General features: G+C 41.4%; 1 protein-coding gene across 1 annotated transcript in view; it reads left to right on the top strand.

Moving 5' to 3' along the window:
* The window catches only part of si:dkey-237h12.3 (teneurin-3), a 191712-nt gene that overhangs the window by 153420 nt on the left and 24395 nt on the right, over nucleotides 1-13897 (top strand). The window contains exons 16-18 of the mRNA XM_061275285.1: nucleotides 1886-2150; nucleotides 2742-3009; nucleotides 4470-4613. Of these exons, the coding sequence (XP_061131269.1) occupies nucleotides 1886-2150; nucleotides 2742-3009; nucleotides 4470-4613 (677 nt within the window). The remainder of the gene's footprint in view (nucleotides 1-1885; nucleotides 2151-2741; nucleotides 3010-4469; nucleotides 4614-13897) is intronic.

Raw genomic sequence — 13897 nt, 5'->3', positions numbered from 1 at the left:
CATTAGTAATCAACATGAAAAAAATGCCAAGGATCCATGCCCAAAAGTGAATAGGAAGTTGCCCATTTTTGTTTTAAGCAGCCATTTTAGGCAACTTTCAGGGCACCCAACTTGTCACACGCCCCAATCAGAAGCAGGTTTTGAAAGATGCGTAATGCTAATTGCCAAGCTGTTTTTGTTCACACCACCTAATATAGGCTTATAGATTAGCATTTTGCGGTTTCTTGGATATAAAAAAAAAATAGCCTTGGAGAGCAGTTTCACTGATCAACCCAAATTGGGTCAACATCAAGTTGCCCTCAAATCTTTGAACAATTGTACGCTTCCAGCCATGTGTTGAAGATGGCCCTTTTCTGTTCCATGTGCCCTCAGCATGATCCAAAATGACTAACCTTCTTGGGATGAATCTAGTGGGAAGCTTACTTCACAAGGTCGGAAGCTGCTCTTTTCAAACATCTCTTTCATTATCTCTTCCTATAGGGCCGGAATTTGAGCGAACACTTTTGTCCATAGCATGTACAAGCCTACTAAATTAAACCAACCTAAAAAGTGCTACACACACACCAAACAAAAAGTAATAATGTTCTGATTTGAACCACTATATTCCCTCAGACCATCCTTCACATGGTCTTATCATTCCCTGAATCCAATTCATTACTCATGTTTGACCAGGCATGATGGTGAGAAAAGAAACACTTTTTCACTATTTGAAGTCTTTAGTCTCGAGAGTTTTCTGGCTTTAATTAGCTCAGCATTACTCGGAGGAAAAGTTACTGGTTTGGAAATGAAGGACTTTGAAGTGCTTCTCTTGACTGTGTATGCGTGTGCATGTGTATATATACCACTTCCCTGGGGTGAATGAAGCATCTGTGTGATCGAGCGCGCGCCCGTGTGTGTGTGTGTGTGTTCGTGTGTGTGTGTTCGTGTGGGTGGTGACATTGCATGACATCAGATGCACACATATGCCAAGTGCCAAGCTGTGTAGCTGACCTAAAATAGCTTCACTTTCGCCATTGCTTTTCCACTTGGGGCAAGACTGAGATGGGGGTTGGCGTTGGATGCAGGCACTGCATAGCTGTAAGGATACACACATGAACACACACAAACACAGACCATACTCTTTGTAAGGGTGGCTCTGTTGGTTGACCAAGTGTGATCATCCACAAGCATTTATCACACTCCTTGACAGATGACTTACAGGGCAGAATATCTGAAGAGTTGTGTTAATCCTCAACTACTCTCTCCCCATTCTATCCATCAAACAGTTGTGAAACATGAGTGGGGCGCAGAGGGTGAAAAATATGTGCAGGGACTTTTCCTCTTTCAGCCAGGATACTTGATACAACTAATATTGGGATGTGATTTATTTTTTTGGGGGGATCATTGCAATGATAGCCAAATTTTGACATCAGGCTCCGCCCACATTAGATGGGAAACGATAGCTTTACAATGTAACATTGCCCAGAGAATCTGTTTCCGATTGAAAGAATTCCCAAGAAGGAAGTTGTCCAAATACGAGGCTTGCTGGTATTAACCCAAAATGATTGCTTCCAACCAAAACGGCCAAATTCCTGTTCTTCAGGCATAGGTCCCTGAGACTTTTACATGTGGAATTTTAATTCAGACATGTCCACCTTAATTGATATTGAATAATAGACTACTGTCTATTATTTTCTAAGAATCCTTTCAATACTTATTAAACAAACACTACGTCGGCTCCACACACATTAAATGTTTTTTTCGCATTGTCAATCTTTCTGGAATACTTGCTTAACTATCGGGGCTTGTTGGAGGAATTCGCTTGAAGAAATGTATCTATTCACAAATCCTGATCTTCATCAGGAATTGACCTGACCGTAATGAAGCCCCCACTAATGTCTTCCAGGTTTGACCTGCTGGCCAACGGCGGTGCGTCACTGACCCTGACATATGAACGAGCACCATTCCCGGCTGTACGCCGCACCGTGTGGATCCCTTGGAACGTCTTCCACGTGATGGACACGGTAGTGATGCGGCGCGAGGAAAACAACGACATCCCTGGCTGCTACCTGACAGGTCTGAGCCGGCCCGACCCGCTGGTCTTGGCCACGCCACTTTCCACCTTATACAAGACATCACCTGAGGACAGCCCTGTAATACCCGAGACACAGGTGAAGAAATTTATCAGCATTTGCTGCATTGTCATGTTAGACAGAAAACTTTCTTTGTACAATATACCTCATTTTTTCCGAGAATTTGTTGCAGGTATGCCACAACAAACATAGTATTTTTATAATGAGTTTGTTGTCCCATGTATGACAGCAAGAAATGTTACATAATGTTATAAATATGTCAGTTTGACGTGGCATGTTGTGAATAAATAAAAGGTGACAATGGATGCCTTTTATTTGACAGTTATCAATTTGTTATCAAAGTAATCAAAACATTTTCCATGGCAGGTTGCACTAAAAAGTTTTTGGTATAGGGGAAAAAGTTTTCATAAAATTTCACAAATATTTTTACATAAATTAAAATCAGAAAAATAAATGTGAAAAATAAAGGTTTCTGTCACATGTAGGTTACAACCTGCATTTTCCAGAAAACAATGCAGCCTCTTGGATGTTGATGTTAAGAATCTTTGCCACCCATTAAAAGTTGTCCGATGATTAAACAGGGTGTCATTTTTAAGCCTTTCACAGAACCATGTCGACTTTTTTTAAGTCCACTATAACAAGTTGACGTGCTGCCAATTGTCTCTGCAGGTCCTCCACGAGCAAGTGGGCATCCCAGGAAGCGACCTTAACCTGGTCTACTTGAGCTCGCGGGCGTCCGGCTACAAGCCCATCCTTAAAGTTTTGCTGACCCAAGACCGGCTGCCCTTCGGCCTGATGAAGGTGCACCTGATGGTGGCCGTGATGGGCCGCCAACTGCAGAAGTCCTTCCCGGCCTTCCCCGACTTGTCCTACACCTTCATCTGGGATAAGACGGACGCCTACAGTCAGAAGGTCTACGGTCTGGCGGAGGCTGTTGGTGAGTTCGTTGATTGATCTGCTCTATTTTTGTTTTACTAGTTTTTTTTCTGCTTTTGTTATAACACTCCAAAAAGATTTAGTAGCTGGTGTCAAAGCCTTGAATCAACCCGCTCGCTGTCTCATCTTTTTACTCGCATGATGTTGATGTATACGAGTGTGTGTGTGGTGTGAGTGTGTGTGTGTGTGTGTGTGTGTGTGTGAGAGAGAGAGAGAGAGAGAGAGAGAGAGAGAGAGAGAGAGAGAGAGAGAGAGAGAGAGAGAATCCTCGACTCAGAGTCAAGACTCATAAATTACTTTATGATTGAATCACACCAGCGTGCAGGGCTCCGGCTCAGTGGCTCTTCACTAAATAAATTTTATGAGTCCCAAGAATTAATTCAGTTGAGCAGTAGTTAAAAGAGACATGTTGGGCATTTTCCTTCACAATTTAAAACAGCAGGTGTCTGTTTTCCATGAATATGAGCCACTGTTTTCCACCTCTACTGTGAGTCCAATGCAGAGTTTTTTTTTAAGGCAATAAATATGAGCGAATAAATTGAATTTAAACTGGATAAAGTATTTTTCTTTTTTAGGAAACAAGAACTTCTATTATCTGAAAAACAATACATTTTTAGAGAATTAGAATTAAGAAAAGCAATGATATTTGTATTCTTTGAGGAATAAACAATTCTAAATTATTCTTACAATTTAAGTTATTTAACAAAAATGTCAATGTCTTATAGCCATATAATCTTAAAAAAGAAGTCCTATGTAGATTTTTCAAACTAAAATAGAAATGAAAAAATGATTGGTGAATGTGAGGCAGTTCTTTGGACACCATACTTTGTAGATAAAGTGCTATACAACTGTTGTCCATGAAGCCTTAACCACTAAGCAGGCAGTCCCACTAATGCCTGGACAAACCCAGATTACGACACTTCCACCACTTATTTGCATTACATTACTGGGAATTGCTATGATCTCCCATGATGTATTTGTGAACGTTGGTGTGTGACACACAGTTTTCTTTTATTCTAGATTTTGCAACATTGAGTCTATTCAGTAGAACCCGAACATTCTGCAGTGGCTTGCTTTTATGTCATGACAGTGCAGCTTGTAGTTGCATTTTTGCAGCATTATGAGCACAACATATAGCGTCCATGGTGTAAAACTCATAATTTACCACTGCGATCGCATAGCTTGCATGGCATTCTTTAAATAATTCATGGGTATTGGTGAGTTACTCCCGCATTGCTATGATAAAGGAGGCAAATAAGGAGAAGGGGATAAAAGTACTCATACTCCAGTCCATACATAAGAAAAGGTACAGACACTTAATACAAAGACTCCACATGTACAGTGACAAAGTATTTGGACCCGTTCACACCACTGTGGAAGGAGTGCATAAAAATACCTAAAGTCAGGGTGTGGGATGCATGACATCTGCAAATTCACTGACTGGCGCCCCCTGTTCTTCAGTGTCGGTGGGCTATGAGTACGAGTCGTGTCTGGACGTGGTGCACTGGGAAAAGCGAACGGCGGTGCTGCAGGGCTACGAGGTGGATGCTGCCAACATGGGAGGCTGGATGCTGGACAAGCACCACATCCTGGATGTGCAAAATGGTAAGAAATGCTCATCCTGGGACAATAATGCAAAATCTCAGCTCAATTACTATCTGTACAATATGGGCACATTTTATGATGGCGTAAGGATGGGAAATGATAGTCTGTAAAGACAACAACAAAGCAAGCTATACACTGTACAATGGTAGAGTGGTGACCATGTGTCGTCCTTTTTCCGGACATGTGTGCTGGTAGGTAGCATTAGTTGTAGAAGTAGTATGTCAAGACATTTGAGTACATATTCAAGTGTTGTTAAGTTCCAGTCTAAGGTCATTGTGGTAGTGGTGAGTGTCAATAGCAGCCATGCACTTTTTTGTCTTGATTCCATTATGACGGGCAGCATCCTGAATTCCAGTGTTCAAAGAATTTTTTTGGGCACATGGTGAATGTACTTTGCTTTTTCAGACAGCAAATTGAAATTGAATATTGTCGTAGACTAGTTGTGCATTCACTACATTTTACATCAATTGCACTAAGACTGGGAGAATCACTCAGAATGTTCAAAACTCTTGTGATGTGCCGTTATGTTGTCTGGTTATTTAGACAGCAAACAAGCTGAGACGGAATCCACAAAATCTACAGAATGAAAGTCATGCAAGTCAAGACTCACTTTTGTCTCGATGCCACCGGGCGATTAATTAACCATCGTTTTTTTTCTTCTGTGTGCCCAAATTAAATTCCTATTACGGTATGTCAATATTCCCCAGCAAACTAAACATCATCGCATTCGTCAGTGCGACAAGACAAGTGATCTTGACGCACTCGTAGATAAAACGCGTCACAAATTGTCTCAGACAACTGGAACAGCGTCCGTGTGCTGAAATGCATGTTGCGTCAGAACAAGGGGTCGCCGGCTGGTGAGCTGACAAAGGCGCGCTAGCCCGAGGCTGGCTGCTTGTAATTGCGATGGCATTAACGCGCGCCCATGAATCGCCTGCGCAACCCGGCCGACATTCGAGAGGGATTCGATTGCACCTGCTCATGCGTGCGCCGCACGCGAGATTATTTTACATTTATTATACTTGTTGATTAACGCGCCGCAGATAGATGAGTGAGCAAAGAACTCATTTGCTATATTGAATTAATGTCATTAGCAGCATGTTCATCAAAAGGGCACATCTTCATGATAGCACCGAGTGATTTCGAATGGTGGCATGGCTCACTTGCGCACTGATTCATTTGCTCGTTACTGTCGTGATCAGCTTCAAAAGCCCTCTAATATCTGCGCATGGGGGTGATGGTATATATTTTTTTTACCTCTGCAAAGGAGACTGTGTGTTCTATACCAGGGTTAATTTTGGCCTTTTTTAAAACATGTCAACCTGGATTCTTTTAATGTTTGACTGGTAGTCTTCCAGAGATGTCCCCATTAAGTCCGCATATTAATGTTGGCATACATTTCCAATCATCGTTTGTAATGGATGGAAATTTAAAAATGTATACCTTTAATATCTGATTAGAACATTGCCTGTGTATAGGCAAAGTCAGAAGCATTGCAAATCAGTTGTCAGCCAAAGTTAGAAGTAGTAATTGTTCTAGTTGAATGACCAAGTGTTCTCTTTTTTTCTGGACAGTTACATTGTTTTGGTAGGAGGAGTTGTAACAGTGATTACATTTTTAATCAGAAATGCAAGTAATTGTTGTTGTTGTGGTGGTGTTTCAAATCTGCCTTTGCAATTTCTCGACTATATCACATTTTCATTATTATCATCATCATCAATATCATAAGATGTGATATAGTAACAAAATAAATAATGTTATTAATTGAGGGTTAGCTTGAACAACAGGTGGAGTTAGTTATGAATTGCAATGCGTGGGAAAATCAATATCGCGCAAGCTTTTATAAGCCAAACTGAAATAAAACATGAACATATCTAAAAAATCTGATGATGCCGCTAGGAAAAATCTGAATCAAAAATACATTTAGGGGCATATAGTTAAATGCATTGATATTTGCTCTTGACCAGTGTTATTAGTGTTAATAGTGTCCGTGTCATTAGTGTCCAGTGTCATCGTTTGGGAAATGTCCTTTTTTAGTAGTGGTAATATTTGTCATTGCAGTAGTAGGATTAGGAGCCATGACCAAGTGTTTTGTTTTCCAGTTTTGCTTACGAGGAAATCCTCATAATACGGAACAGGTTGATTTTTTTCTTCCCAGCATATCAATCGTGTTCTACATTGTCAATCAGCTGTGGTAATGGCTGAAAATGTAAACATTGACTGTGTGTAAGCAAATTCAGGAGCGGAAATGTCAAATCAACTTGAGATTTATTAAGAAACAGTAGTCGTATTGTAAGTGATCATGTGTATAAAATGTCGAATATATATAAAGAGGACGAATATCATGTATATATCGTCAAGAGCACAGAATAAGGAACATGTTTTTTTTGGTACATTACTGGGTTCCTGCATGTTTTAGGCTTCTGTGAAAAACACTTCACTTTAAAGACGGTGCTATTGTAGTGATGGCCTGTCCAAATCAACAATGGGTACATTAACTACCCTGAGTGCCATTAGAAGTCTTGCTTTATGGCTCTTAAGATTTCCCTTTCCTGTAGTGCTACTTTGGTAACCGTGGTTACGCAAGCACAGCATCAACATCATCATCATCATCATTTCAAAGAAAACAGCAAAAGACATTCTTCTGGAAAAATATTGTCACCCTCCTAATATAATGGCTTAAGTCATGTGACTGAGGCCATTATTTTAAGACGGCGAAGATATGCAGAAATAATGCAAAGTCAATGGAAAGGAGAGATCAAAAAATCTATTGGATTACTTTGGAATGAGTGAATTAATTAAACATCTCCAAATAAACCATGTCTTGCTATCTCCTCTTCTACCTCCTCGCTCGATTTCCTCAGCAAATTATTTCAACCTTCAGGACCTTGAAGCCACACACCAAACTCCTCTCAGGGACTGTAACCAGTTATTTTACGCCATTGATTTTTATTTGGAGCGCTGACGCAATGTTTCGCCTTGTAAAAACTGCATAAATATTGCCTTTCCCTTCTTAAAGCAGTGATTATTTATAACAATATATCTATAAGTGGGGCTCACTGAGGTGGACCGTGTTAATGAGGTTCAGCGGATTTAATGGCACCTTATTAAAGTGTCTCATATTTAATTTGAACATAAGCAGGTGACTCATGCTTATGAATCTATTTGCCTCCTAAACCTGCTCAGCACACAGTGGCGTTATTGAGGAGATGTGCTTGTTACTCCTTAAATATTCTTCAGACCTTTTATAGCACAGTAGCAAGCAATATACTGTATAGGATGCACTGAAGGACCACTTCATTTGGAACACCTGTACTATCTAATGAGACGTAATGTAGTTCTGCAAATCTGGCTTAGGGGTTTGGAATTTAATTATGCATATCTACATTAGGTAACGCAGGCACAAAATAGCTTTACAATTACCATTCATACCTATAGGGCACATAACTGTGATTGGGGCCCGTTTGAAAGAATCCCCAGGAACATGGATGCCCAACTCCAGTCCTCACGAGCCCCCATCCAGCCACTGATGATTTGTGTTCTGGGCTCACCGGGAAACATGTTTTTTTGCAAAATTTGGTTTGTTTTAAGGCCTGACCCTAAAAATGTATTATACAGTGTTTCAAAAGAATGATAACACAGCAATTAAAAGGGGCTTGTACATAGAGGGTCCTGCTCAGAAATGTGTCCAAATTAGCCACATGAAGCAGTTATCATAGACAGATGGGCATCACTAACATTTATTTCTTTGCTTTCACCATCTAGGGATGCATCAAAGTAGGTGCGCGGGCTAGTTCATCTGGCTAAAATCCCTCACCATATGATCTGATGCATACAGTTCAAGCAAAAATAGTTTTAAAAGAGTAATTTGTTCAAAGCAAGAGAGGACAGAATACTAATAGAACACTCTGTGGAAATGTTTACATGACTTAGTTCAGAGCATAGTGTCACTATCACGGCACTGGTATCCGTGGAAACCCAGCCAAAACTGAAACTGCCATTTTATGCGACTTTTTTTTTTCTTTTCTTAACATCTTACTGCTTTGACATAATGTTTATCTTTGATTAATGTGTTGTTTACCAACGGGTTTGATCAAAGTTTATTTTTTCTTTTCGTCATAAAATAGCGCAAACAACTATCTGTTGTGAATATAGTTAGAAGTTAACTTCGGTTGGCCTGTCAAGATCAGTTGGCTAGTCAAAAATTGCACTCATTGGTCAGGCAATCACCAAAGGCTGCAGCTTTTCCATCACTATTGTCACGCAGTCACCGGTCTGTCATTGCAAGCGTTACCAATTAATTGAGATTTTTGACGCTGGCAGTGGCTGGTCTACACATCACTCAGTATTACTGATTGTGCAGTCATTTCACATGTCACTCATTGCTGCCATGACCACTCATTGGCCAGTTGTTTTGCTCAGTCAGTCTTCAGTCAATCGCACACTTTGCTTACAGTTTTCTGGTCGTGTCAGTGTCTTCAGTCAGTTGGTGGTCGGTCTACCAATCAATCATACACCTCGCACCACTGATTTGATGGTTCTGTCGCTAAATCCTTTCCCATTGGTTGCGTGAAAATATGTTTATTTTGTTTAACCTTTAGGTAAGACAATTGAGAACCGATTCTCATTTGCAATAAACCTGGCTGCAGAGAGAAGAGGGGAAAAAAAGATGTGGCAAATGTGTTTGGTCACCTTGATCAGCGGGTTGCTTACTAACAAGTTCGATCAAAGTTGCTGCTTTTTGTGATCAAAGAGTACAAACAAGCACCAGTACCGAATGTAAATTATAAGACAGCTTCAGTGGACTCCTTTAACAAGATTTCCCATAGGTGTTCCATTCAAAGTAATGTTCTTCCCAGAAAACTTTTTTTTTTTCCTCAAGTCACTGCGCCGCATCCCCTCGAAGCTCCCCTCACCACTAATAACATTTTACTGAGGACTCACCAAGACCGCTGATTCATTACAGAGTTTAACAAGAGGTAGAGTCAAGCGTATTTTATTGCTAATATAGTGGAACTCTTTTCAAAGGCAGAAAAAGACTTGAAAGACTAAAGGAGGAAACACATTTGGACTGGCCACTGTCCTCATTAGTGGAACCAACTAGTCAAGAGGGCCACGTGAGGCCACGGTTTCCTTGACATTCCAACCTATTCGTCTGTCCTTCCTCTGATTAGCAAATTACATTGACTCAGTGGATGCGAGGGCACATTCAGATTAAAAGCGAGGGGCCGCGCTAGCACGGGAATACGACAACAAGCATCTCTAACAAAGACAGATAGGTGTGACTGATGGCTCTTTTGTTGCACAACAATGCAGCAACAAACACGCGACCTTGGGACTTTAATTGAACTGCAGAAACGTAGAGCAGCGTAATGAAACTCCTGCCGAGCTGATAGGACGATGCGGTGACTGGAAACAGACGTATGGAATTTTAATTTTTGTTTGTGTAGCATGGCGTCTTCAAGGGACACATTATAAAACAGGTCTTTAGTGATTGAATGTTGTTGGTTGGACAATTGGACAGTTGGTTGCGGCACATATACGCACTACATAACATCATGGCAGTCATGAGTCATGGTTCTGACTCAATTAGTCAGGACCAAGCATGTCACATTGCTTGGTTCTGTCTTCGATCATTGGCCAGTCTGCATGTCAATTATTGCAGGCTGCACCACTGTTTTGGCTGATTCTATTACGGATAAGTGGACTAGTCAGCACCACTGAATAAACATCCAATAAGTTTGGCCATCTAACACAGAATCACTGATTTGATGCTTCATAATATGTGTCACTAAATGCTTGCCTGGTAGGGTAAATATGTGAAATGCTTCTGCTGCTTAGCTGCAGTGCCGCAGCAGGTCGGCTGAGGTTCAGCACGGGAAAAAATGGTGCACAATAAGTCTGGGGTCACTTTGGCAAGCTGCCACTGTTCTCTTTATTTACACATTTGTTATTTAGTTACAATACACACCAGTCACACCCGAGTGTGATGACCACTCGGTTGCATCAGCCCCCCCAAAAACCTCAACTGTACCGCAGCCCCCCCTTGGCTTTTCACTGTCATTGTTAGCAAGTAGATGAAAGTTGCTTTGCGTCGTTTCCCTCAAGGACGCTTGGTCACAGCGCATTACGCTTGATGTCGGTGGTGCCGCCTCGGCGGCGGCCATCAAACTAGCTGTAGCTGGTAGGGGAGCTTGGTGCTTTCACGTGCACACGCCTAGCTCCCAGGCTGATGACAGGGAAGCCCACAGCTGCCTGCATAAAAATGTCTTTAAGTATATATTTATAAATTCTGCACCCCCAAGTTTGAATGAAGAAAACTTCCTCACAGTAGGATGCAAAAGTGTATGTGTAAATGTGTGTGTGGAGGGATGTTCTGTTTGGATCAAGGCTTTGTTTTCTTCTCGGCGTACTCAGTAAAATCCAAGAAAAGACTTGTCGCTTAATATTAAACTTCCTACTTATGCACGTCCAAAACAGCACAAATTAATTAATCAACCAATCGGGTGGTGATCTGCATGCTTCAAACAGCACAACGGTGGACCAGTGCATAATGGTTGTCGTGTTTTGTTATCGATTGATCTATTCATTGGTTGGTCTACATGTCACTCATTGCAGGCAATGACAGGTTGGAGTTTTTACATGCATGACTAAATATTTCTCTACATTTTAATATGCGTCCATCCATTCTCTGAACCACTTATCCTCACAACCATCCACACTCACACCAACGTGCAATTTAGATGCCAAAACACCCAACATGGCACAGCGTGATTCCCAAACATGGTAAACTAGACTTGCCTTAGCAGGAAAGTCAAGATGTGCCAGTTTTTACGACGAGCACACATAGATCTACAAAAATAGATCCCTAAATCTTGCCCTATTCCCCAAAGTTAAACAAAATGCAAAATAAAGTACTAATTACTCATATGGTATTTGACCTGTCTGCATGTCAGTCATTACAAACAGCATCACTGATTGGGCTTCACTCTCGTCTTCATTATTCTACTTGTCACTCTTACACATCAGCATTGAGGATGATCTTTCACACCGAGAGCCAGATTAAATTGGTCACAATTCACAACTTGTGATAATACAAATCTTGAAAAAAGTGTGCTATCTTGCTGTAAATCAGGATTTGGGAGCATCAATCCACAGGAACATTTGTTCAGCACTGTCTTTGATTCCGGTGGAGTCATTATAGCTGGAATCCACTCCTTTGATACCGGGCTAATTTGAGTCGTGTTGTGTACGCAAAACAGAAGCTTTCATTCTGACATCACAGCCTCCCAGATGATTAATGGTACAAAGTGGCAGGGGGTGAGCCGTCGTACCTGACGGACTAACTAGAGCGCCCTTGGCAATGTCACGTTAGTGACACTACCAGAGGGATGGTAATGGAGGGCTGGAAAACGGGACGGGTGGTTTGGGGGCAGGGGAGCTTGATTGTCCTCCGGGAAGGCCATCGTCCAGAGCTCGATGAGCTGGGAATGTGAGGCAAGTAGTGAACATGAACTCACTAGTCACCTATATGTCAATTGTTGTAGCCACTGATTGGACATTCTCTTGGGTTAGTTCTGTCACAAACTCTACTTTGTTAACGGTCAGTCTTGTTTAGTTATTTTACAATATTCCCTCAGTCAGTGGTCAGTCGACCTGACAATCATTACACACAGCTCTACAATTAGTTGGTTTCATCTCACGTCAATCATTACACGCAGCACTGCTGATTTATCTTACCAGGCATTATCAATAAATGGCAAGTTCAGTCAAAACCAACTAAGCCGTTGAACGGAGTGTAACGATTGATGTGTAACCTGACTCAGTGAGGCTTGTGACAGATACCACCTAGACTGACCACTGACTGAGTGAAGACTGGGACCAAACCAATCAATTTGTGGTGTTGTAATAGACAAGTCAGTCATTTGATGCAGCATCATTGGTTGGCCAATTCCGTAACAGTTGTCACTGGCCAATCAATCTACATGTCAATTATTCCCTTGAGCACCACCTATTGGTTGGCACTGTCATAATCTTGCCGCTAAATGTTAGCCTTTTTTCAAATAGTAAGCATAGTATTACCTACCCATTAATTATTTTTGTTATTGCGGACAGAGCCACCAATTAACCAATTCTAGCGATTTTCACTCAGGCATAGGCTAGGCTTTGTGTCAGTTCTTACAGGGACAATGACTGACACAATCTTCAGTTTTCCTAGATGGAGACAGGCTGCAGATGGCAAGGCGAGTATGTCTGCCAGAAATGAAGTGGAGGACATGACTAAAGACCAAACACCAGCAATTTGCTTCATTGTGTATGAGAGAGATCATACGAGGAAGAGGAAGAGGAGCAAGAAAAGGGGGGTGAGGGAAGGTAGTGCTGGCTATATGTGCGGATGTTCGAAGTGGCACAGAAATGAAGAATGACTCAGAGTGGGGAGGAATAGAAAATGCATCTGCAGAGCATGTCAGGGGGTGAAGACATTAGTCAAAGTTTACAACGTTAAGGAATCGATACAAAGGCGGCCATGGAGACAATCACTGATATTTGGATTAATCTTCGTGCCGGCTAAGATGGGAGGCATATCGAACCCTAACCCAATGCCTCCCTCACCCACAAGGAAAAGGCAAAACCCCACGTGAGTCATAAATCTCAAATGTCAAAAGTAGAAAAGCGGGGTTGAATAATTCAGTGGGGGATTGAGAAAAGTCAGGCGACACGGTGGATAAATATTAATATGACTGAGGGCAAAGATGCATTACAGACGTACATGTGTTGCTTCAAACAAAAACAAGCGAGCCAAAGCAACTTACAGCTGAACTTTGGGCTCTCTGCTAACTATCACATTTTCATTTTCTAGATTTTCAGTCTGTATACATTTTAAACCGTGACACATTTCTAATTAGCTCTATTCATTATCATGGAATGAAAACTGAAATAGTTCCTTGTGATACATACGTATAACCCGACTTACAATTTTTTATGAGATGCATGCCATGCGTCAGACCTTTTTTTTTTTACTTTGACTCTCTGTATGGTGGCAATGAACTCAACGCAATTTACCACTCGCAGCTGTTTGGCAGACAGAGAACAATTCTTCAATAAGGAGGCTTCAAGCTGTTTAATGCCAACGCCAGTTGAATGTTTCTATCAGTTACAGTACTCGTGTAAAACAACCACGCAGCTTTGCCTTCTGCTAGATTAATGCTAAAAAAAAACATCCCACTGAGCTGCCAACAGTTGTGAAAGGTTTTGAAGGTAGGGAATGTTGAGTTCTCGTCAGG

The sequence above is a fragment of the Syngnathus typhle genome, linkage group LG1 (genome assembly GCF_033458585.1).
Source record: "Syngnathus typhle isolate RoL2023-S1 ecotype Sweden linkage group LG1, RoL_Styp_1.0, whole genome shotgun sequence".
NCBI classification, from domain to species: Eukaryota; Metazoa; Chordata; class Actinopteri; order Syngnathiformes; family Syngnathidae; genus Syngnathus; species Syngnathus typhle.
Note: the sequence above shows the minus strand (reverse complement) of the source record. Positions and strands in the feature narration are given on the sequence as shown.